This window comes from Triturus cristatus, chromosome 1_1 (assembly GCF_964204655.1).
Source record: "Triturus cristatus chromosome 1_1, aTriCri1.1, whole genome shotgun sequence".
Classification (NCBI taxonomy): Eukaryota; Metazoa; Chordata; class Amphibia; order Caudata; family Salamandridae; genus Triturus; species Triturus cristatus.
Genome location: NC_140579.1, coordinates 1,155,645,861 through 1,155,670,576, shown reverse-complemented (window position 1 = coordinate 1,155,670,576; position 24,716 = coordinate 1,155,645,861). Strand labels below are relative to the sequence as shown.

The following is a 24,716-nucleotide window of genomic DNA, read 5'->3' as shown; positions in this document are numbered from 1 at the left end:
CCCACCTGACTTTATTTAGATGGGCTGACATATAGCCGTTTTTCAATGCCAAGAAAAACCTGGAAGTAAGGGGAAATGAAAAGTGCTCAGATGAAACCCCCATGACGACAGGGGGCGTTGTTTTCTTTATTTTCAAAAACAAAATCTGCTTTGGGATTTTCTTTTTTAAAATAAAAAAAAAAATTCTCTTTGACATACAGATCCATCATGTTTGATGGCGCGCTCTAGCAAAGTTACAATGCATTGACAAAAACTGCTGTGGCATAGTTCCTGTCCATGTTTGAAATGTCCAGTGGGCTAGCAGACATTTAGTAATTTGGCAGGTGGAACCTCCATCAGGGTGATGGAGTAACTCACTCAGTCGCCCTGGTGGAGGACGGCTCTTCGCCAAATTATAAATCAGGCCCTATCAGCGAATTTAGGATGACAATCTCAGCATCTGTGGCACACAGACATTTATAGAGGCTTAAAAGGAGTATGAGATACGCATGTCCAGGAGAACAACTCTCGAGAGACACTGGACAAGAGACAATGCCACCTTATTTCCTTAGAGCTACACAATAACCAATAATTCTTCCTCCTGCTTGTAGGGAATGTCCTAGAGCTAAGGAAATTGAAATGTTAGTAATCATTCGACATTGTGGTCCCTCTTGCATGGATGTGTAGTAGTCTGTGCTTTAACGTGTGTCATGAAGCCTTCTTGGCATTCACATCTGAAATTTCATGGAGCTATGGATCCACAACTGTCCTTGTATGCCCTGAATTTCTGCAAATACCTCCAGATGGAAGTAACTTTTTTCATGACCTGTGACGTCTAGCTTTTTAGTCAAAAGTGTTGGATCACAGTTTTTACTACTCTAGGACTGTAAGGTCCTCATATAACATTACCGCATTAACTATTTACTTCAGAGGGCCTCACGACTCATGTCCTCTGAGTTCCCATGGCCTCTTGTGATTCCAAAGGAACTCGGAGGACACAAGTCCAGTTTTGTGAACATCTGGTATTCTGACTTTATGGCATAATGGTTGGAGGGTAGCCAGGACCTCCAGTGATCTGACCATATGACTGGGCTACACTTTGTAGGCATATGCTTCTGGAACAGTGGCCATCTGGCAGCATAGACGCCAGAAGACGTGGCTTTTTGGTGTGTTCTCTTGTGGCAAGGCCCACTGGAGATATGGTTACCGGAGACACATGTTCCTTTGGCGAAGGGTCTCCTACACAATCCCTGTCCGAAACATGGCACTTCTGAGGCATAGCTTTCCAAATGCATGAACATCCAGTGTCTTGCCTTGCTCTTATATTACAGCCTAATGCTGCCCTCAACTTGGGGTCCCCAAAACAATGGATTATGGGTAACTACAGTGAAAGCCTATAGTCATCACGTTCGAATGAATGGCATTATGCCCTTCACCAAGTTTAGAGTACACACAAGCTTGTTACTACTTTACCACTGAATACTGCCATTAAGTACTAAACCTTGAAATCTAGTACCATCATGAGGTGGAGAACTCTCTCAATGTCGTGAACCATCTTGACATTGATAGCCATGAGATATGCCTCTCTGTGCAACAAGGAACCCTCTTGATGTGGAGGACTGCATAAAATGTTAGGAAAGCATTAGATCCTTTTAAGGTGTACTATAAGCAACAGAGGACTTAAGTAGGAGCATAACAACCCAGACTCCTTTGCTACCTGGCTCTTAAAACTGGTGCAGAAACCAGACAAACTGCGTAGGGGCATTGACTAAAGGACACAAGTGTCCCTTTTTTAAAAAAAATCTATTTTTCTCACACACACCTCAGTTTAGGGAGAAAAGAACATTTCTGATACAGCCAAAATTGTACAGAGTGAAAAATGTGATAAACTAATAAATAAAATGTCCTCAGGAAAAACGTGTCTCCACTAGGCCTGGGCTAAATTTCCGTTCCGCTCGCGGAAATTGCGATAATTTGACATTGTCGCGTTCCGCGGAGAGAGCGCGAAAATGTCAATTTCCGCATTCCGCAGCTTAGCGATAATTTGTTTCTTGCTTGCGCTGTAAAATACATTCTCGCGCGATCGCCCTTCCTGAATCCCCGCGTTCGCCGACAAGTTTTCCCGATCTGGTCGCGTTCTCCACGAGATGTTGGTAGCCATTTGCGCTGTCTCGCGACAATTCGCGCCCGCAGTAATGTCATTGGTCGCGCGATCACGTCTTTTTTCACGCGATCATGCACCGCGAGAAGAGTGAAAATAAGATGGCCGCGCCCGCGAGCAACCGCATGGGTAAGTTGGCGAGCCGCGACCATGCAGAAAATACCGCGAACGGGCGGGAAAAAAAACTCCGCATCTTCGCGATATTTCCGCGTGTTTGCGGAGATTTGTAAAATTTTCGCGATAATTTGCGAAAGTCACTTTTGCAAATTCCGCCCACCCCTAGTCTCCACTGCCAGAGCCAAAGCGTCAAATAAATACTTAAAAAATACTACTATGAAATAAAAGGTAAAAATACTGAACTGTGTTAAAACATGACTCGTAAAAGTTATTTGACAGATAAAAAGTCCAGAGACACAAAAGGCAGAGCCTTGTGTTCCTGCATCCTACTCGGTCGTCAAGGCTACAGTGGATGCCTGTTCTTAGCAAGAGAACAGGAGCAAGTCTCCTTTGAATGATGCTGGCCCTGGGCGTTTCTCTCAAGGATCATCGCTGGGTACTTCAGGGTCACCTGCTCTTCTTATAAAACAGAGGCTTAAAGATTCAGTAAAATCATTTAGACAATGTGGAGCCATTGTTCCCATATAGTGTAAACAGAGAAGAACTATGAACACTGTTCACCTCATAGGTGGACTAGGGTGGCGAGTACTAGAAAAGTTGATATACTGATTTTATATTGTTTTCTAGGGTGGTGAGAAGATGTAGAGGTTACTGAAAACACAGGCACAAGGAAGAAAGAGGTAAACACTGGGTACAAGAACACACAAAAGAGCAAAGCGCAAGATTGCCCAGAGAGTGCCAGCACCATCAACGTTACCATGCTTCAATGCATAAATAGGAGAAGTACAGGAGTCAGTTATAGAACTGCTCATTGTACCATGACATGACACACAGAAATAACTGGTAGGCACCTGTGTACACAACTGCTACTATTTTCAGACTGCTCTTCCACACTTCACGCTTACACACAAACCCCATTTCCACACCCCGTGTTTGAAACCTATCTTTGTACCTCACACATGTAATCCAACTCCTTCTTATAAGACAAACGACATCCCACACCCTTTCAACTACACACTATGAAAGTATTCTAATTGGAGCACTTTGTGCCCTTGGTAGGCTTATGCAAGCTCATATAAAAGGCACAATACAAAGCACTACAATACTCCAGTAAAGAAAAAAAGGGAATTCAGGGTGTGAATGACAAAAGGTACAGCAGTGCCAGTCTTACCAAGCCTGTAAGGCACAGATGGGGTCAATCTCTGTGATATACACAACGGCTCCCAGAGCTTTCAAAGCTGCACAGCAGCCTTTTCCTACCTATGGAGAAAATAAGAAGAATGAGAATATATCGAAGATAGCAAAAGGGATGGAGACAGAGATACCCAGGGAAATATGCTGCAAGGAGAGAGGACCAAACTAGAGAGACAGAATCAGAATACAGACTCACCTCTCCATACCCACAAATGACAACTTGTTTTCCACCAAACATAACATCAGTGGTCCTCTTCAGCCTGCCAGAATAAATACATGAAGGTCAGAGCTCGGAGGTATGACACCAACACCTCAAATGGCATGTTGATACACCTGCACTTACCCATCCAGGATGGACTCTCGGCAGCAGTACAGGTTGTCAAACTTCTGCTTTGTGACTGAGTCGTTCACGTTCATGGCAGGAACACAAAGTTTTCCAGCTTTGGATAGCTGATACAATCTGAGTAGAGTAGAGGAATTTCAGAAGAGTATCCTTATTTAAGAAATGCAACAGCAGTATCTGCCCACCAGCCTCAAGTGAGGTTAAGCAGAAGAGAATTCCTCTAGCTCAAAGTCAGATTAAAATCTGAGCATCACTTCTGTACAGAGCAGCAATGAACAACATAAATAGCTCACTTGCACAGTCACAGGATGAAAGGAAGAAACAGGTGCTCTGACCTAATTTAGACTAAATAAACAACTTGTTTACCCAAAATCAAACTAAGAATGGAAAAATAAACTCGTGTTCCGAAGTCAAACTAAAAGGCCAAGGCTTATGGAGCTGCTGGCGGATGGACTCACTAAGCAAGTAGAAAAGAATAGCTGGAAGGGACCGGCGGAGCTGGCAGACAAACTTTTCCCAGGCCTAGGCACACACGCCAGAGATCAGACCAGAAGAGGCTGCAGAGTATACTGGCCCCAGCCCTGCTGCACCCACGGTGTCATGCAACAGCTCCTTCCCTCAGCTCTAGGGGAACCTTTGAGTGACACTATAGATTCTGCGGACAGTGGGGAAGTCAGACAGGCAGCCAGTAAGAATAACCATGATGTGGAAATGCAACTACAGGCAGAAAACTACCTTATCAATTATGAGATCTTCATTTTCTCAGAATCATTAAATAGCCAGGTGGAAAATGATAACCCTATTTGATTAGGTAGAACGGTTCTTGAGCACAGGCTACCTCAATGGAGAACCTGCTGACAGCTGTGCTAAGGTAGTAATGTTTAAGACAAAATACTGACTTACCTCTATGTAACAACACTATCTATTTTATTATCAAACACTCATGCTGGCTACTTACCCCTCACTGCTGGAAAATCTTGGTTTACCAGGAAGTGTATGATAAGCATTTTAAGAACATAAATGAATGCAGGAAACTATCCTTTTAAATATACCTTGGTTAGAATGTGTTAATACAAACACATATTTTGACTGTCTTAATAGGTTTCGATTTGTCCAAATAATGCTAAATACTACGAAAACACAATTATGTATTTATTTGCTTATTTGTTTGTTTTGTAAAACACCAACTGGTAGCACTGGTGGTATAACCAGTTGCAGTTCTAACTAACCCTGCCCCATCTCGCATTCTACGAAAATCGGGTCTGCATGGACTCAAGGGTCTAATGTGGGTAGTCAGAGGCAGGAATCAGCCAGGATCAAGCTGCTTAGTAAGGGCCTTTCCCGTTGTGGAAGGGTTGGGAGGGTAATCACGGCAATGTCATCACTGGGTGGACCCACAGTTGTGAAAAGGAGTGCTTGAGGTTTTTTCGTGAAGGAAACCAGATTTTGTTGGGTCCATTCCAGATCTGTGCTCCTATGGGTTTGACTTGTAGTTGAATCTGACCCGACTAATTATATTTGCAATGTTGGACCTCCTCGTTTTATTCAATGTATAGCTTTGACAAAGAGTTTAAGTATATTGACTGACAGCCCTGCATCGCTTTGAAAAACGTGCAGAGAATTGTGAGCTGTGTTCCTAGGGCCACCACCTGCCAGCCTCAGGCTTTGAGAGACTGGGCTTTCAAAGTCCTAATCATGGCGTAAGGTTGAAACAGGGTCTAGTGGTCTTGTTTTGTATTTGTGATTTCATGATCTCTTTTCTGTCGGACTCTTACACAGATATTGCAGTATTCCAATATACATACTAATATTAATATATTATATATTTCCATGACCCACATCAGTCAAATGCGATTGTATTGCGCACCTGTGTACTCCTGTCACGCTTTCCTCCACAATACCTCTGATCTTCTTGAAAACACTAGGATACTTTTTGTAAACCCAGTGGGTTAAATCTCCACCATCGTCCAAGATCTGCAAAGCGAAGAGAAATTGTGTGAAAATTAAAGTGGCAACAGCCAAAATTCCATTTTGCGTCTTCTGGCTTGCATAGTTGTCCTTCATGAACTGGTTGATCAGTACAAATAACATTGATGAAAAACTGCCTGACAGAAACGCAATACATGTAATGTAGCAAGTCAGTACCAAGACTAGAAAGAAAGAGCGAAAGAGAGTACTGCAGAGAGAGAGAACAATTAGTGCACAACAGAACATGTTCATAAATCTCATGCGAGATTGTGTGAGAAAGTGCAAGTGAGAGGACAGGTAAAAAAAGGGTGTGAGCAAGAGCTTTTGGGAGAGAAAACCTATAAGAGAGTATGCTGGAGAGTGAGTATGCTGGAGAGTGAGTGGTATCTGGAAAGTATGGGAGGAAGTGACAAAATAATGAAACAACAGCTGATGAGAGAAGTGAAGTCAAGGCACCATGTGAAAGGAGAATGCACAAGTTTGTGGGATATTATAAGAGCTTATGTAGGAGGTCTAGGGTCCGGGTTTAGAGTAATGGGTACTCTGCCACAAAGATGGCGGAGTACAGTCCATCAAATTGGCAGTCCGACCGCTCTATCCAGAGTCGGGCGGACCGGCATGTTAGGTGCATACAATAGCGGAAGCAGACTCAACTGACTGCCATTCTTTTATCAGTATTGATGGTGAAAGGACAATCGTTGTAACAGCACATTTTTCAATATAGGTATGGAACAGATGCCAAATTCATTCAAAGGTCCCCAACCTTATGCTTAATGATGACATAAACAGGGGCACAAACACATCCAAACTTTGGACGTGTGATCTAAGACTCTTATCAATGGGGGCGGAGCGCCATCTTCATAGCCAAGGATGAAATTAATTGTTTGGGTCCTTTTACTGTTCAGGTACAATGAGTAACATAGGGTGCCATTTTTCTGGACAGCATGTGGTCAGTAGTTCACCGATTAACATCCTGGATCAGTACCAAAGGTCTCAGCTCAACATGACTCAGTGTTTGCATTAGATTTTTGTTTTTCAGTGTAACAAATAACCAATGCTGCATTTTAATACACGTTGGGCCAGTGTAGCTGGAAGGATGTCGAATTTTGGGTTCCTATTTCTGGCAACTGGTGAATTCTGAAACACACTAAGCCGGTTGCATTGGTCTCATCCTAAAAGGACTAAAAACAAGCACTTGACAATGCAATAGGTCTCTCATGTATGAGAGTTTGAGCTATTGGCATTGTAAATGACAATGGCTTTTATTTATGTGTTGTTTTTAAAACAAATAAATAAAAGGCATTGTCATTTACAATGCCAATAGCTTAAACTCTTGCACATGTGAGACCTATTGTATTGCAAATGCGTGCTATGAAAATTAAAAAAGTGTTAGGAGAGAGCGTGTCCTTCCTGCAACAGCAGGCAAGACAATGCTATTTGATAAAATAGTGCTCGGAGGCTGTAATTAAAGCCTACCGAGGAACCACACACGTAACAGGGGGTGTCGCCATGGGAGGTTACAAAATGAGACAAGGCGGTACTAAAGAGGGACTACTAAGCCTTTTGACTAATGAACAGTTTACAGTTGACAATGACACAAGCCAATGAAAAATGTGGGCGGAGAGTGGACGGAGCTTCAAGTCCCTTCCTCAATACAGCATGCCTCGCAAAGCAGCGCATGCACTTCCCAGGCTAGACCTAAAAACAAAAGAACTGCAAGACAGGGATTTCACATAGGGGTAACATTGCTTTCAGATGTCTGACCTACACAACCTGAGAGCTGTCCTGCTGTTAAAGGAATTAGGATGTAATTTGAGGAATGCTGATGCTCTCAGATATGGAAGCTTTAAAGATAGCTACTGCCTAAGGTATCGAACTGCTGCCTGAGCTAAGTCTGTATAATCTGCGAGCATTATCATCAATAGGCTTGCTGTCTGGGGTCTGAGCTTGTAAAAATACTAGCCTTGGTGATATGTTGTACTTTAGATTTCTGCACCCTGAGAAATTGTTATGTGGGCTTTAAAGCATATATACGTTTGGGATAGCGTTACTCAATCATTAAAACAGAACTGTCTGAAAGCTGGCCTAAGAGGGTGAAAATGAGCTGAACATGGATAATAAATTCTAAATTGTTCCGAATGTGGACCCCAAAATATGTTTGGCCCAGGGCCCCTAAAATTCCTAAGATGTCCCTGCAGTCTGCATTCAGCTCTTGGCCCGGTCACAAATCTGTGGCCCTGTGCTATCGGAGCAGTAGTTCTGCGTGTTCACATAGTCCCCATTCCTCTGAACTCATGATACCACTTTAGCTTTCTGCTTTAGCTTATGGCGAACCCTGATCTATGACCATGTGTGGCCTTTGCAGCTGCTGACCAGGGTTGCTCTGTCCAGGAGTGTTCGCTCATGCTATGTATAGAGCTTTGGTACATTTGCAATGTTTCTGACAATTATATTGCCCACAAACCTCTTATCCCTGGCTGCTCTGTTCCGGACTTCTCTGCCCAGTATGACGTGTGTTCAGCTCTTGGTCCAGTTACAAATTTCTATCCCTGTGTTTCCTTACCACCCTCACAATATTCCTACTGCTGTGACCTCATGCTATTGCTATAGCTTTCAGCAGCATGCAGAGTTCATGTCGGGATAACATATGCATTGACAATGTATTTATTCACGTTGCAGAAGCATTTAGATTAGCAATGCTGTACATAAGAGTATTAGCCGCACATATTACAGATGTGTATGAACAGACATATAGCAAATACAAATAAAACTCACGAGTGGGTACAATGATGAGCTTAGTCACCACCATTCCTAGGTAGGCAGTGAAGACAACAATGGCCTGACGTGTAAATTTGCTATGTTAAACAGGCAGCAATGTACATACACACGTTAACTAAGCCACTACTAGATGATGGTCACGCTTTTTTAGGTCGAGGCTAGGCAGCGCCTGCACTGCGAGGCATGCTGTATTGAGGTAGGGAGTTGAAGCTCCGCCGACATTTTTAATTGGCTTGTGTCATTGTCCACTGTAAACTGTGGCTGTTCATTGGTCAAAGGCTTAGTAGTCCCTCCTTAGTACCACCTTGTCTCATTTTGTAACCTCCCATGGCAATGCCCCCTGTTACATGTGTTGTTACTTGGTAGGCTTTAATTACAGCCTCCGAGCACTATTTTCTCTAAAAGCTTTGCTGTTGCAGGCAGGACACGCTCTCTCCAAACACTTTAAGAAAAATTTTATAGCAAGCATTTGCAATGCACTAGGTCTCGCACTTGTGAGAGTTTAAGCTATTGGCATTGTAAATGACAATGCTTTTTATCTGTTGTAAAAAACACATAACTAAAAGGCCTTGCCATTTACAATGCCAATAGCTCAAACTCACATAAATGAGACCAATTGCATTGCAAATGCTGGTTTTCTTTCGCACCCGGGTTTCAGGGACGTGCTGTCTATTCAGCTCTCTGCATGCCCTGTGATGTATCTTATATTTCTGACTCTAAACTGCCTGTACAGCCCCTTCCCTTGTCCTTGATATTATAGGTACCAGACTGTGTGCTGTCCGTGCAATTCTTGACCCCTTTGCAATTTTCCTAAATAGGTTTTACTCGGAAGCTCTTGACCAGGTTTCTGATGTTCATATATCCTAAATCCCTTTATGTGAAAACACAACATAGCTACATGATAGAAAGCTAAGCCCGCGCTCACGCTTGCAAACAAGTCGGAGGTCTATACCCAGCACCCAAGCTGCTCTCTTGCTAGATTACAGCTTTACAAATACTCACATAATTGTAGATACATTCATGCAAGCACAGCTCTCAACCCCACAGTGATGCTGCTGCATTGGGAGAGGGCTTTACGCGGAGAGAAGATTTGTACTATGGGAGGAATTGCTCCTTTACCATATTTGGTTGCCATCCTTCCATGTTAACGCATCGGTCAATGCACCACCAGAAATCATCCTCCGACTCGCCTTTCCAAGAAAACACTGCCACCCCTGCAGAGAAAAACACGCATTACTCAGTGAAGGGTGAATTCCCCTGCAGAAACAGAAAACACAAATCTGGTTAAAGGGGCTTTATCCCTTCGGAGGCTTTAACCTCTATACCAATAGAGAAACGCTGCAGCCTCATCAGTACAGCTGCAGCTCAATTCAGATGGTGAAAAAGAAACACCGTCGATAGAGGGACTCCCTGCAGAGAATGGACACAGATGTATCTGTAGTAAAGAAGTAGACCAGTGAGGAAGGAACACGTTTATTGAGAAAAGGTTATTAGGAAGAAGCACCCCACTCCACTAATGTCCCGTCCGTGCTGACAGAATGTTCTGAATCGAAGGTTCTGCTGCAGAGCAACAAACGAGAAACTAAGGATAAGGGTACCTGAATTACTCTAATAGATAGGAGTTAAACTGGAAAAAAACAGATCAAGAATTAAAGAAAGCGTACATAGTATTAAAGTTAAATAGAATATAACACATCTCTTTAGAAAAAAACTAACTTCGAAAAAAAAGAGAGCAACAAAAGGCAAATGCACAACTGTGAATCTTGTTTACATTTCCATGAAGGCTTCTAATACTTGCATTATCTTTGACTCTATATGCAATGTTATCTTGGACGTGGTCATTCAAAGTAGGTTGTTCATTTCCCTTGCACGAACAGAGTGTAAGAGTAGAAGGCGCATCATTGACTGATAGTTCATTTCTGGGGGAAAAGAAACTCTTTTTCAATGTATTTATTTACTTAGCGATATTTATAAAGCAGGAACAGTCCTCCCCTAAGGGATATCACGGGGCTAAGGGAATGCAAATGCCACTCACCTCAGTACTCTGTACGAGTATCATTTGCTAAAATAAAGGGTTTCTCCTATCTCAGTCATGGGACGTCCGGCTTCCGAAGGCAGTATCCCTTGGCACTTGGACACTCTTCTCAGATTGCAGCACCAACTATCATCAGTCACCACTCTACCCTTATTCACTTTCACAACCTTCATGGGATGTGAACATTTATAGTTGCTGATGGTTATCAACCAGGAAAGCTAATTTTAACCCACTCCAATTCCGTTATGTCAGCTACCCTAGCTCTGTTTTACTTATCATAAGTCACTTTGGATTTGAATTGTTTGAGCACCTTCATTTCTACAGCCTTCCTGTTGAGTCTTGGTTCCTCTTCAGAGCTGCTGATCAACCGCTTAAGCCGCTATGGGCACACTTGAGGTGATGGCTTTATACCCTGAATAAAAGGAAAGGACTTTCCCCAACGACTGAAATGGGACCGATTCAAAACTCACTCTTTCACTGATGGTTATGGTCCATGAATGTCTGATTTGAGAAGCCAAAGTGATGCAGCCTATTTTCCAACGAATGAACCTTCCACTTATCATTGCACTACAGATCATAAAGTGCAGCACTGATGTGGGTAGTGCCGAAATTCTCTATAAACTTTCTCATTTCATTCAAGCGAAGTTGAACATTTAAGATTTCGGCGAAGCCTTTCTTACTAAATACTTCAGTCAAACAATCTATAACATTGTTCCTAACATTTTACAGGGAACTTTGAATGGTAGTAGGCATGACTTTAAAAGGCACTGCAAAGCCTGAAGAAAGCGCTGGTGGGTATACCGGTATTTTTTAATAACTTGCCAGAATAAGCATATATTTCACAATTTCTGACCTATTTGTCTGCATCATAGTCAGGGCCACGAAAAAGTACATTCACAATTCAGTTTTCAGGACCAGCATTCCCATGTGTCTCTGATGCCCACTTTCCAGCAACTTAGGCCTTACTCCTGAAGTTAATACACATTCTACTTCTCAAGATCAGTGAGCCCTAGTTCATCAGCTACGAGACTGAAATAATGCAGATTGACTTGTAACCATTTAGCAATAGGCTATCATTCCACCGGATACGTACAGACTGTTTTAAGCATTTTATCCATATTGTCTGCCACATGCCATTATTTTTCTGTTACATCTCAAAATGACTGATCCACCCTTTCTCATGTGGAATATATCATATATATTTGTATCTCTCTGCAGGTTGGTGACGGGTCTAGCGGAAGGCATGAGAGAGAGCCAGGAGTTATATTTTTGTCACAGAAACAAAACATTATCTCAAAACAGTATTATTGGAATTTGGAAAACAATCATGGAATTCTTGCCAAGTTCTTCCACTATTGGACACAGGATATTGATCAATGATTGTGATCTGATCTCACAATTAATTTGTTACCTCACAAATGGATTATATCCCGTAGACAAGATAATTCCTATTCTTTCACTGCATATCAATGCTCAATAGCATCTAGGGTTTTAAAGGTAAATGAAAGATTCCAGGCGAGTCGTAGGAGCACTGTGACAGTACAGCTCCCAAACCATACACACTAGTGTCAACTGTGATCACACATGTTTTGCCATTACAGTACGGTTTCAGTGTTGGTGCGTGGGTAATGGCTTACTTTACATATTCAAATGCCTTTTGCTGCCGTTTACTCCAAGCAAACTGTTTAGCTTTATGTAACAATAACCGCAATGGTTCCATTAGTTCAGCAACGCTTTCTACAAATCTGCTATCATATTCACTTAATCCAGCAAATGAGAGAAGCTTCTCCTTACAATCTGGAGCTGGGGGTTTCTTGATAGACTCCACCAGGTTCAATTTAGGAACAATCCCTTTGCTTAAAATATAATGACTTAGACATTTTACCTTGTTTTAAAAAGGGACCGCATATGTGTACTCAAAACCAAACCACTATTATATAAACTAGAGCAAAGAGTTTTTAAAACTCCAAAATTATGGTCCTCATTTTTGTGAGCACCAAAATATAATCTTGGAAAATGTTATCAGAGGAAACCAAGGCCTCAAAAACGCAGAAAATAGATCTTTAAGAACAGATGCAGCAGGGGACAACCCAAAGGGTTTTCTTTTGAATATAGAACATGCCAAGTGGAAGTATAAAGTTGGTTTAAGTGAGTTGGATTCAGCAGACAGTTCTAGCTGGTGGTATACAGATTTCAAATCCAGTGTGGAAAAATACAGAGGCCCCATCTAAGATGAAAAACAGATCTTTAATGTTAGGTAAGGGGTGAATGTCTATATGAATACAGCTGTTTAATGCTCTAACACCCGCAGACAATGTTTGTATCTCCCTTTTAGATAGCACAATAGGAGAAACCCACTTCAACGACTCTATAACTTCTGTTTTCTCATTAGCTACTAATTCTTCAAGATCTTCATTGACTTTATGATTAACAGCTAGTAACTGATCTGGTCAGCAAATGTTTAACAAAATATTTAAATTACGTTCACGGCTGAACAGAGCTACCAAAAGCGCTCTGACAAGAATGCTCTAAGCAACCTTCCTTGTGCAATCTCTTCTACTACGCAACAGTTTACATCTATATACACATGAAGGCAGGTGGAAATACTTATGGTGACACCCTTTTAACAGTTCAAACGCCTAGCAAGCCCTAACCCTAAATGATCATACCTCCCACATACACTAGAAATAATTTAAAAAAACAAATGGCATGTAGTTATCAAAAGCGCAGGCCTACAAGCTTTGTCATTGATGTTAGTATAAATATGTCATAAAGAAAATGCAACATCATTAAATAACTGAGGATGGTACCATCCTACAACAACACTCACTAAGGAATGTAATGACTCACTGGTAACTTTGAGATTGTCAATAAAGGGTTGTAAAGTATTAACCCCTTGCATGCCCGCCCCTTTCCCCGCCCAGTGCCGCGCTTTGTATTAGCGGGCGGAGTTCATGACGAGCTGGAGTCGTCATGGGCACAGCGCCACCGCAGCCCATGACGAGTCCAGCTCGTCATGGGCACTGAAGGGGTTACAATTACTTTTGTCCTGTCTTTGCGACTGTCAATAAAGCACTGCCCTAACCTTTATTAAGGATGCATTGATTCACTGTTCACTTTGTCATTAATATTAAATCATCAAATCACAAATAAATGTCAACGATAAATCATCATCAATTCAATTCCATTAATCAAGGATAACCAAAGCTCTATTGAAATTTATCAAACTTGATTTATTTTCCAGAATTCATCTGCTTATTCTTGCAAGTCAGATCACCACATCTTTCTAATCCAAGTTCAAAGATTCTTTTCTTTATATTCAAAGTTCAAAATATTTAAAGTTCAAAATTCTTAATATTCCTAAGTTCAAAGTTCTTAAAATTCACAGGTGCAGCCTACGCGTTTCGTCCTATAACCCAGGACTTCATCAGGGCTGCGAAAAAGAAAAAAGTATATACACAAATCAGTTTAATACTATTCGAGGTGTTCACAAATTCCAATATTATTTATAGCTTGACAAATTTTCCACCTGCCTATTTCCATTCTAAAGGTATGGATGGAAACAACATCACAATAAGGAAACATGATTAAAATCATAATTAATAATGTGCAAAACTCACAATGAAAATGTACATAAGAATCAAATAACACAAACGTGTTCCATCTGTTTAATATCTCAATTGGTATGATTCTAATAATCAATTTTTGGTCGGCCATTTCATCCGTCACACAATCATGGTTAACATTACCGCTATAAAACCATTGTATATAAATTCTTATTAACTTGAATCCACAACTCAACTTCAATTATTTCCCAATCTTCTCAATGAGAAACGTTCTTTACTTTCAAAAATGCTTTAACCAATTTCTCAATGAGAAACGTTATTCACTTTCCAATCACTCTAGCTAAATTACAACTTTGTTCACCGCTAACTCAGCAAGTTATAACCGCCTAGAAATACTTGAACCACACTTTTTACATACCTCTTTTAATTTTTAGGATTTCTCACTTCTGATTCTCATATTAATCCTTCCACTTGAGTTAAATGGCGGCATTTTTTTGAAGGTCCTACAAAGGTCAAATATATCATTGCCTTAATTATTCAAGTCTAGTTACGAACATTAGTTATCAACTGGTCCCCAAAAAAACCTGTTACACCTATATTTTAAATCAACCTAATTACTGAGAAATACCTTACTATTGGAGGTTGAGTGAGCAGCTCAGTTTCTTGATCCCAAAACTTCTTTTTTCACTAGTACTTCATTTTGCCTATTTATAAAAATACGAAATCTAATTAATATTCTTGTTAATTTTTATGCGCATTATCATCACAAATCACATCGGAGTCTAAATCAACCTACTAAAGCGAATTCTTTCTAGAGTATCACCTCTAGAAAGAATTTGCTTTAGTAGGTTGATTTAGACTCCGATGTGATTTGTGATGATAATGCGGATAAAAATTAACAAGAATATTAATTAGATTTCGTATTTTTATAAATAGGCAAAATGAAGTACTAGTGAAAAAAGAAGTTTTGGGATAGGTGTAACAGGTTTGTTGATAACTAATGTTCATAACTAGAACTTGAATAATTAAGGCAATGATATATTTGACCTTTGTAGGACCTTCAAAAAAATGCCGCCATTTAACTAAAGTGGAAGGATTAATATGAGGAAATCAGAAGTGAGAAATCATAAAAATAGGTATGTAAAAAGTGTGGTTCAAGTATTTCTAGGCGGTTCTAACTTGCTGAGTTAGCGGTGAACAAAGTTGTAATTTAGCTAGGGTGATTGGAAACTGAACAACGTTTCTCATTGAGAAGATTGGGTAATAATTGAAGTCGAGTTGTGGATTCAAGTTAATAAGAATTTACATACAATGGTTTTATAGTGGTAACGTTAACCACGATTGTGTGACAGATGAAATGGCCAACCAAAAATTGATTATTAGAATCATACCAATTAAGATATTAAACAGATGGAACACGTTTGTGTTATTTGATTCTTATGTACATTTTCATTGTGAGTTTTGCACATTATTAATTATGATTTTAATCATGTTTCCTTATTGTGATGTTTCCATCCATATGTGATTAGCATACGTTTAGAATGGAAATAGGCAGGTGGAAAATTTGTCAAGCTATAAATATTGGAATTTGTGAACACCTGGAATAGTATTAAGATACTGATTTGTGTATATACTCTTCTTTTACGCAGCCCTGATGAAGTTCTGGGTTATAGGACGAAACGCGTAGGCTGCACCTGTGAATATTATGAACTTTGAAATATTAAGAATTTTGAACTTTGAATATTAAGAACTTTGAATATAAAGAAAAGAATCTTGAACTTGGATTAGAAAGATGTGATGATCTGACTTGCAAGAATAAGCAGGTTAATTCTGGAAAATAAATCAAGTTTGATAAATTTCAATAGAGCTTTGGATATCCTTGATTAATGGACTTGAATTGATGATAATTTATCATTGAAATTTATTTGTGATTTGATGCACTCCTCTCATTATATGTGTAGAATTAGGGTGGCTATTTGAGCAGTTAACCACAGAGTAGAGCACAGAAAGAGTGTTGGATTGTTATTTAATATTGGTTGTTAGTGCGCAAAAGGACCTATCCTTAACGGCTTCTCTTTTTTTTAAAATATTAATAACAAATTTACATTTCAACATGCAGCAGCACAGCCTTAGAACCCACCAACAGAAATCCCCCCACAACAGAGCTTTGTGGGCAGAAACCCAAGCTACAGAAGTGTTTGAAAACAGAGCAAACGTCTCCTGGGTTCATCTATGTCAACCCATGGCAGACTTAGGGTGAAAATAAAAACAATACAAAATAAATAAATATGGGGCTTGTGGAGGGCGCTAAGCCAGTCCTAAATATCTCATGTTCACTGTTGGTGCACCTACTGTCTTTGGGGCACCAGGATCGTCAATCTGCACATTTTTGGACCGGACCAGAGTTGTCTGGTGTGCTCCTTTTCCCTAAGGTGGTTCTTTTCAGTAAGTCTACGCTATTCCACGCTATGCCATTCCACTCTATGCCACTCCATGCTATTCCACTCACTGTATGCCACTCCGCGGTACTAAACTCCACTCTAAGTTATTCCACTCTACTGTATGCTATTCACTGTACGCCACACCAGTCTATGCCACTCCACTGTACACCACTAAACTCTAAGCCACTCCACATTATTTCAATGTTTGCAAATCCACTCTATGCTATTTCACTCTACTCCACTTCAGTCTACGTTATTCCACTTCCCCACTGTATGCCACTCAATGCCACTATACACTACACTATTCCACTCTACCCCACTCCACTGTACTCTACTCTATTGCACTCTAAGCCACTCCACTCTACACCACTCAACTCTTCACCGCTGCAGTCTACACCACACCACTGTGCTCTACTCCACTCTATGCTATTTGACTGTACGCCACTCCACGCTAGTCCACTGAATGCCACTCCAGTATATAGCACTGAACTCTACGCTATGTCACTCTACATTATTACACTGTACCCCACTACACTCTACCATACTCCACTGAAACCCACTTGACTGTAACCCACTCCACAATATTTCACTCTACACCACTCCGCGCCACTACTCTGCACCACACTCTGCACTATTCTGCTCTACGCCAGTCCATTCTACACCACCACTGTATTATGCCACTCTACGGCACTCCACTCCACCCCACCCCACTCTACCCCACTCCACTTCACCCTTGGCTATTCCACTCTACCCCACTTCACCCTTGGCTATTTCACTCCACCAAACACCACTTCACCCTTGGCTATTCCACTCCACCGTACACCACTCCACCGTAACCTACTCCACTTTACGCTATTCCACTGTACACCACACTCTACAACACTCTTCTACTCTACTATATGACATTCCAGTTAACAACACTCCACAACACTGAACTCTATGACTTGAAACACATTTTTATTGGAAAAAATAAATTATTGGGAAAAAACAAAGGTTAAACCTTCGTTATAGTTAGGAAACGTTTATTGATTCTTTCTATTTCAACTAAACTTAAACTACTCAATCATTACAACTTCTAAAGTTGTAGTTATACCTTAAATTTAGAGTTTACGCACCACTTTTAAATGACAATAACTATTCTTTACACAAAAACCAAACAACTATACAAAAATGGGAAATTCAAATGTTATACCTAAACCTTTAATTTATAAGTTACGAAATACCTTCAAATTGCTATAACTTGCGACCTCTATACACAGTATATAGAACTTGGTAGCCACAAAACATTAACTATAACTTGCGACCTCCATACACAGTATATAGAACTTGGTAGCCACAAAACATTAACTATAACTCACCACTCCACCATGCACTGTGTTCTCACAAATTATTTGATTTGCAATGTCATAAGTGATGTTATAATGAGATTATTTTACATGGTACAAGTGATATAGTTACCAAGCATTTGCAATGCAATAGGTCTCGCATTTGCAAGAGTTTGAGCTTTTGGCGTTGTAAATTATAATGTCTTTTACTTATGTGTTTTGGTTTGAAATGGAGCGGATGTACGTGGAGTGGAATTGAGTGGTGTGTAGTATATTTGTGTAGTGCAATTATGTGGTATGGTGACTAGATAGTGGTGAGAGCTGCACAGACTAGATAGAAAGGTAGATAGAGATGGATTGGTAGTTTGTGCATGAAGTGGTAAACAAACTTAATATATAGGAGCAGAAAGATTGTGAGAGAAAGAGAGAAATAAGGGGAGAGCAGGCCACAGATGCATTTGAGGGAGCACCGGTGTATGCAGACAATACCTTACAAGAGGAGGAGAGCGTGGGTTTGAGGAACAGAAACCTTGAAGTCACGGGAACGAAAGTGTGCTCAAAGATCTGAAGTCAACCATATGAGAGAGGTGGGGAGAGAGGGATGAGAGAAAGTGTGACAAGGAGAGATGAGTGGGAGTGGTACCTAAAGGTATGGGGTCGAGAGGTGGACCAGTGCACAGCATGAGGAGGTACGGCAAGGTAGCATGTGTGACCAAGCAGTATAGCTAGGAAAGAGAGGGAGTGATGAGAGGGGTAGTGATATTGTGAGATGAGAGGGGTATTGGTAGTTTAAGGGGGAGATGAGAGGGGCAGTGGCTGTGTGGGGGAGAGATGACAAGGGAGTGTGGAAGTGCGAGGGAAAAATAGTTGTATTGGAATTTTGTGGAATGGAATTGTATGGTGTAGTGTGGAGGTGTGTAGTGGAAATATGTGGCATGGTGTGCTGTGGAATTATGTGGATAATTAAATGGTATTGGGTATACTGGAATAATTTACAGTGAGATTGTTTGTTATGGAGTTTATTATGTGGAATGATATTGGTGTTGACGAGTGGCATGTTGTGAAGTTGCATTATGTGGTGTGCTGTTAAATTTTGTGGCATGATGTGGAAATCTGTGGTGTGTATTGGAGGTAATGTGGTGAGTTTCAGGTTGCCTTGCAGGTCACAACAGGAAAGCCAGAGGGGCATAAATCAGGTAACACAGTTTGGAGAAATGGAAATGTATATCCACTTTGACCTATACAGAGACATTAGGAATTCAAAAATGTCTGCTACGAAACTCTACCCACGGAGACAAGCGATTAAACTGCCCAGGAAACAATGGAAAGGTACAGTAATGCAGCAAATGAAACAAGACCCCAACACTTGGGGGAGCACAGAAAACAGTTTGGAATCTGCAAAGACCAGTACTAGAGTGACATGAACTTCTAGTTTGTATCGTCAGGATCTAATGCTGCCACTTAAAGTAGTTTGATACAGCACAACTGCAACCAGCACTAGGAGCATCAGTGCACTCAATGAGCTTCTGAATTATAGTGGGATTAAAGATTAATGAAAAAATAGTGCCCATGATATACAGAAACAAAACAGTGCAGGCATGCTCATCTAAAGACTGACATATTCAAGGTTAGTTAAAAAAAACAAAGAAAGTACATTAATAGTACTGCAGAGCAAAGAGAATACGTACTACAAAGGAAGACTAATGATCATGAGGCATAATTAAAGCTTAAGTTAGCAGGCCTAAAGATTAACAGTCTAGTTTGGTTAGATGATGGCATGCTCAGATAGGTGTATACAGTAGAGTCACGGGAGAGGAGGTGAACAGCCAATAACATGCGGTGAGAGAAATGTTCCTCTGGCCTGAACCCAAGCCCCTTACTGCTATTTTAAAGAATTATTAACAAGTTATCAACATACCCGTGTTCTCAAGCCAGACCTAAGAAGACAAACAGTCTCGTTTATCTCAAATTTAACATTCAGGCTTAAACTGAAAACTTAATTTACATCAACTGATATTATGCAACTATTATACCCAGAATTGTACATATGGAGCCACAAGGCGGCAATAAGGCTCTGAAGGGTGCCTGGCACAACCCCCTGCCCCGCCCCCATTCCCCACACCACATCAACCAATTACTGACATGGCAGGTTGCTGCCCAGTATATACCCTGCGTGGTTTTAAACGGTTGATGTGCAGGGGCATAGAAACTGAATTTAAGATAAATGTTGTAGTCAATGTCTACTCAATGTTTTGTTCTTTGTATCGAAGGGTTGATATTAAGGTGGGGTTTGGGGAGGAACACTATTGAATTATAAATGATAAATTCATCTGTGCATAATAAAAAGAAACCTTTTAAGATTTGGTACTTTGTCCTTTTCATGCTTTTCTTTTTCCTCAAATCCCAGCCATTCTTTATTTAATAAATTGATGGTATTTTATCATATTGCTCCAACAATTTATTAAGGTCTGTGCATATTTGATTTATTGCCCAAAGACCATTTTTTGGTCTGCAGTGTGCATACCAGAATAGTGGGCTGGGATGGTCAAGGAAACGATGAGGTGATCGATCTCCCTCACCCAAAAAAGCATGTTAAGGAACCATGCACATGGGAATGCAGAGGAGTGAGTTCCTCTAAAACCATTGCGTCTTGCTGCAGTGTTAAATAGAGGACTAGGAGAGCAGTAACCAGAGAGAGGAGGTCAATTTCCCCAGCCACAATGCCACTTCTGTTTCTATGACCCAGAAAAATTCCTTGGAATATGGCAGACATTGAGTTTCCATTCAGTGGTAATGCATGCTCAGGAGCAGTCCAAGTGGGCAGTAGCGATGGGTGGAATGCTCGGTTCTGCCTGTGAAATTAGCAGATTTTGGCAACTCCGCTTTACTATTGTAACCGGTGCTAAATCACAGCGTGACAATGCCATGCCTATTTGCGCTCGTTAGCGGAACCACGCGAAATTGCACTGAGTTTTAATGTAACTCCATGGAGTCAAATTCCACGAGTACCGCCCACCCCTAGTGGGCAGGTGATGATGAGGGTAGTCAAATGGCAGGGGTGTTCCTACCCTAGTGTCCTTGTTTGAGGAGTGCTGCGCTGCAGTGCTCCTCATTTAAACAGAGGGCTGTGAGAGCAGTGAAAGGAGAAAGGAAACCATTCTTCCACAACTAAGATGGCATGTTTTTCGAGATAGAATAGTTAATTTCAAGATGATGGTACCTTGAAGTTGTATTTGCACTACAACACATCAGCGGTGCTGTCTACTTGGGAGAGTCATTCGTGGGCAGTGGAGGATGAGAGTCATCCTGTGGGGAAGCCCATAAATCATACGGTCGTGTTTCTAAATATCGACCACAAAATAATCTAACAACGTAAATATTAATGTCCAAAAATCTTCTGCCAAAATATTGACTTTCTGAACGTAATTCAAATGAAAAAAAATATATAAATTACAAAAATATCAACAGTAAAAACACAGCAATTGTAAAAGTTCCGTTTACTACTGGGTTATATTCAAATTGTGAGATTGTCACTTGGTAAATGAATAAGGTGCTTTGGTTCACGCAAACCAAATTAAAGCGGCGAACCTTTTTTTAGTGCCTGGAAATCTGTCCGCACCACGGTCCTTTGGGAGAGCATAGATAAGGGGTAAAAGTCGCCAGCCTTGGGGTTTAGTCAGCACCAGGCAATAATTAAGTGCGCATGCTCATTTTCTGGGAGCTTCAGCTCCTGGTTTACAGGACTTTCATATGTTTCATTTAATTTACGCATGCAGAATATCCCACCTGCTGAAGATTCTGCATGTGTAAATTTCACGCATTGGAGAGCTCTGGGTAATTACTGCTAGCTTATAGCGTGTGTTTGGCTAATGCCAGAACAGTGTGTGAAATCAGATGCACAAGGGAGGTAATCGGGCGGGGCCACAGAAGTCTCCACCATGCTGAGGAAAGGGGGAGTATGAAGGGATACCACGCCTCATGCTTCCCGGGAAAGTAAATCGAAGAGGAAAGAAACAGTGCAATTCGGGGGAGGGGGGGGAATAAAACAAAACGCAGCGGCGGAAATGAAGGTTCGAGTCCCGGCGAGGGCTCCACATACCGTGAATGTGTCCAAATCGCTCCATTTCTCTGTGCCTAATGCTAGCACTACCTTGTTTAAATGGACTGGTGCTTAAGCCATATACCGCGGTCCAAAACCTCCGACTGCATGCTGGCTTTATGGAAGGAGGACCCTCTACACTGTGAAACCACCCGCTGCTGTGACCCGTTGCCCCCGCCCTTTCCCGACGCTTGTAGCATCTTCCATCTATGACATTTAAGATCCCTCCCTGCAGCCCAGGCTTTTAAATCGCCTAAAACAAGAAAGACTAAAGTGCAGCTGTGGAAGTAAACTAGGCGGTGGCCCCGCACCTGCGGTTCGAGCTTCCTTCTACTCTCGAGACCCCAGTGGACATGAGCAGGAGTCAACAACCTCGCCGAGTTTGTGAGCATTGGAGGGGTAAACACTTGCTTTGGTTGCGCCCTGCCTGCTGGGGAGTTTTGCAGCGGCGATTCAAAAGCCTGGGCTGCGGAGAGGGATCTTAAATGCCATAGATGCAAAATGCTGCAAGCGCCGTGCCGAAAAATTAAAGGTGCGTGGCTGCCATACTGTGTGATGTAGCACACGACGTAAAGCACTGAGCATGACTACAAACGTCGTTGTGCCTGAAGTAGGAGAAACTCAATCACGAAAAGAGTAGATAACAGCCAGCAGCGGAATTAAACTGTAGTTGGTCGGTGCTGCTTCCTGCAAAACGGAAGTGACCTTTCAGGTCAAAAGCCAACCATAAGCCAGATAAGAACAGCAATGCCAGAATCAACAATGGCACGCGACGGGAGAAATTACCCTCCATATTTGTGTTTACTATAGGTCTTGCGACAGCGCATGCGCCGTCTAGGCGAGACCTAAAAAGGGTATAAGCAGTGTATGGAAAAGGATCAAGTTATAGTTAATGTAATGTGGCTACGAAGTTCACTACACTATGTATGGAGGTGCGCGAGTTATAAAAATTTGAAGGTGTTGCGTAAATGATATATTAAAGGTATAAGTATAACTTTAGCATTTCGCATTTTGTGTTGTTTAAGTTTGGTTGTACTAAAAAAAAAAATCATAAAATTATAGTAATTTAATGGTGGTTGGTAAATAACAAGTTACATTTTTTTGGTAGTCCTTATCTGGTAGAGATTCTACCTTGTTGCAGTTTCCTTTCCTTAGAATAATCCCCAGGAGTACAACTGTATCCGGAAAGGTTTTCATGAGCAGTACTCCTGCGCGCCAGTAGGTGGAGTAATTTGGCTCGACAAGGCGTTGTGGGCGTCATCCACGCCGGAATTGACATGCGCAGTGCCTTTATAGGCACCACCTCAGCGCACTGACGTCAGTTGCGTTTCGTGTTTTTCCACACCAGAATCGCGAGCCATGAAGAACACTGACCACGTTAAAACTAAGGAGGAACAGAGTTTCCTACTCTGAAATCCGTACGCATAGCAGGGAGGACTGTTAGTTCAGATAAGGCGTTACCGAAGGTAAGTAACTTATTCATGTGATGGAGACTTCCAGCCGCGGATTCCTTACCTTAGAAAAGGTACCCAAGCAATACCTCCCCGGAGGTGGGATAGCACACTTATTTATACTAGAAAATCCTGTAAGAGTGAATGGGCAAAATGCCCATTTTGCCAGAATATACTGTCCAGGCAATAGTGATTTATAAATGTGTGCAGACAGGCCCACATGCCTGACAGATATCCAGGACAGGTATTCCTCGAACTAAAGCAGTGGTCACAGCCTTGGCTCTGGTGGAGTAAGCACGTAATCCTTTAGGAGGTTGCTTTTTGGCCAGTGCATAGCAGGTTTTGATGCAGAGCACTATCCATCGTGAGATGGCCCATTTCTGCACCACCTTCTCTTTTTTGGCTCTGACAGTTGACCATCAACCTGGAACTCCTTTATGCAGTCAAAGTAGAAAGACAAACCTCTTTTTGGGTCCAGCCGATGGAGTATCTCCTCTTCTTTAGAGGGGTGAGGTAGAGCAAAAAAGGTAGGCAGGGTGATGGACTAGCTTACATGAAAGGGGGTTACCACTTTCAGTAGGAAGGATGCTCTAGTCCGAAGGACCAGTTTGTCGGGATAGATAGTGAGGTACGGCAGCTCAGGCCTGAAGGTCACTGACAGATGTCACTAGGAAGGAAGTTTTGATGGTAAGGAGTCTGATAGGACAGCTATGCAACGGCTCGAATGAAGCACACATTAGGAATGTGAGGGCTAAATGGAGGATCCACTATGGCATAATGAAGGGTGCAGGTGGGAACATATGTTGGAGACCTCGTGGGAACATATGTTGGAGACCTTTCAAAAAACTATGTACAATTTGAAGAGGAATGGCTCACCTGGCTCTTGCAGAATTGCAGAGATGGCAGAGTGCCCAAAGTAGAGCCCCGCTGGGCTAACGAAACAATAAACAAAAGAACCTGGGAAAGTGGTGCAGTACGAGGATCAACTTGTCTGTCTGTACACCATGCATCAAACTTGCCCAAATGGCAGGCGTTTACCATTTTGGTGGAAGGGCGCCTAGCTGCCAAAATAACATTAAAGACTACAGGCGGAAGGTTGAAAGCTGTCAACTGTCGCCGCTCAAAATCCATGCATGAAAGCAAAGTGTTTTCAGGCTTGGGTGCACAACACTGTCCTGCTGCTGCAACAGAAGATTCTACCGAAGAGGTAGCCTGACTGAAGGACCCATGCTCATGCTCAACAGCGCTGGATACTAGAC

The 24,716-nt window shown here is 41.6% G+C and overlaps 1 protein-coding gene across 3 annotated transcripts in view; it reads right to left on the bottom strand.

Annotated features, from left to right (window-relative positions):
- The window catches only part of LOC146871773 (S-adenosylhomocysteine hydrolase-like protein 1), a 906,307-nt gene that overhangs the window by 227,686 nt on the left and 653,905 nt on the right, over positions 1–24,716 (bottom strand). For all 3 annotated transcript variants that reach the window (XM_085651314.1, XM_085651321.1, XM_085651329.1), the window contains exons 6-10: positions 9,660–9,754; positions 5,662–5,768; positions 3,795–3,911; positions 3,648–3,711; positions 3,429–3,517 (exon numbers count right to left, since the gene is read on the bottom strand). In XM_085651314.1, coding sequence (XP_085507440.1) covers positions 3,429–3,517; positions 3,648–3,711; positions 3,795–3,911; positions 5,662–5,768; positions 9,660–9,754 — 472 coding nt within the window. The remainder of the gene's footprint in view (positions 1–3,428; positions 3,518–3,647; positions 3,712–3,794; positions 3,912–5,661; positions 5,769–9,659; positions 9,755–24,716) is intronic.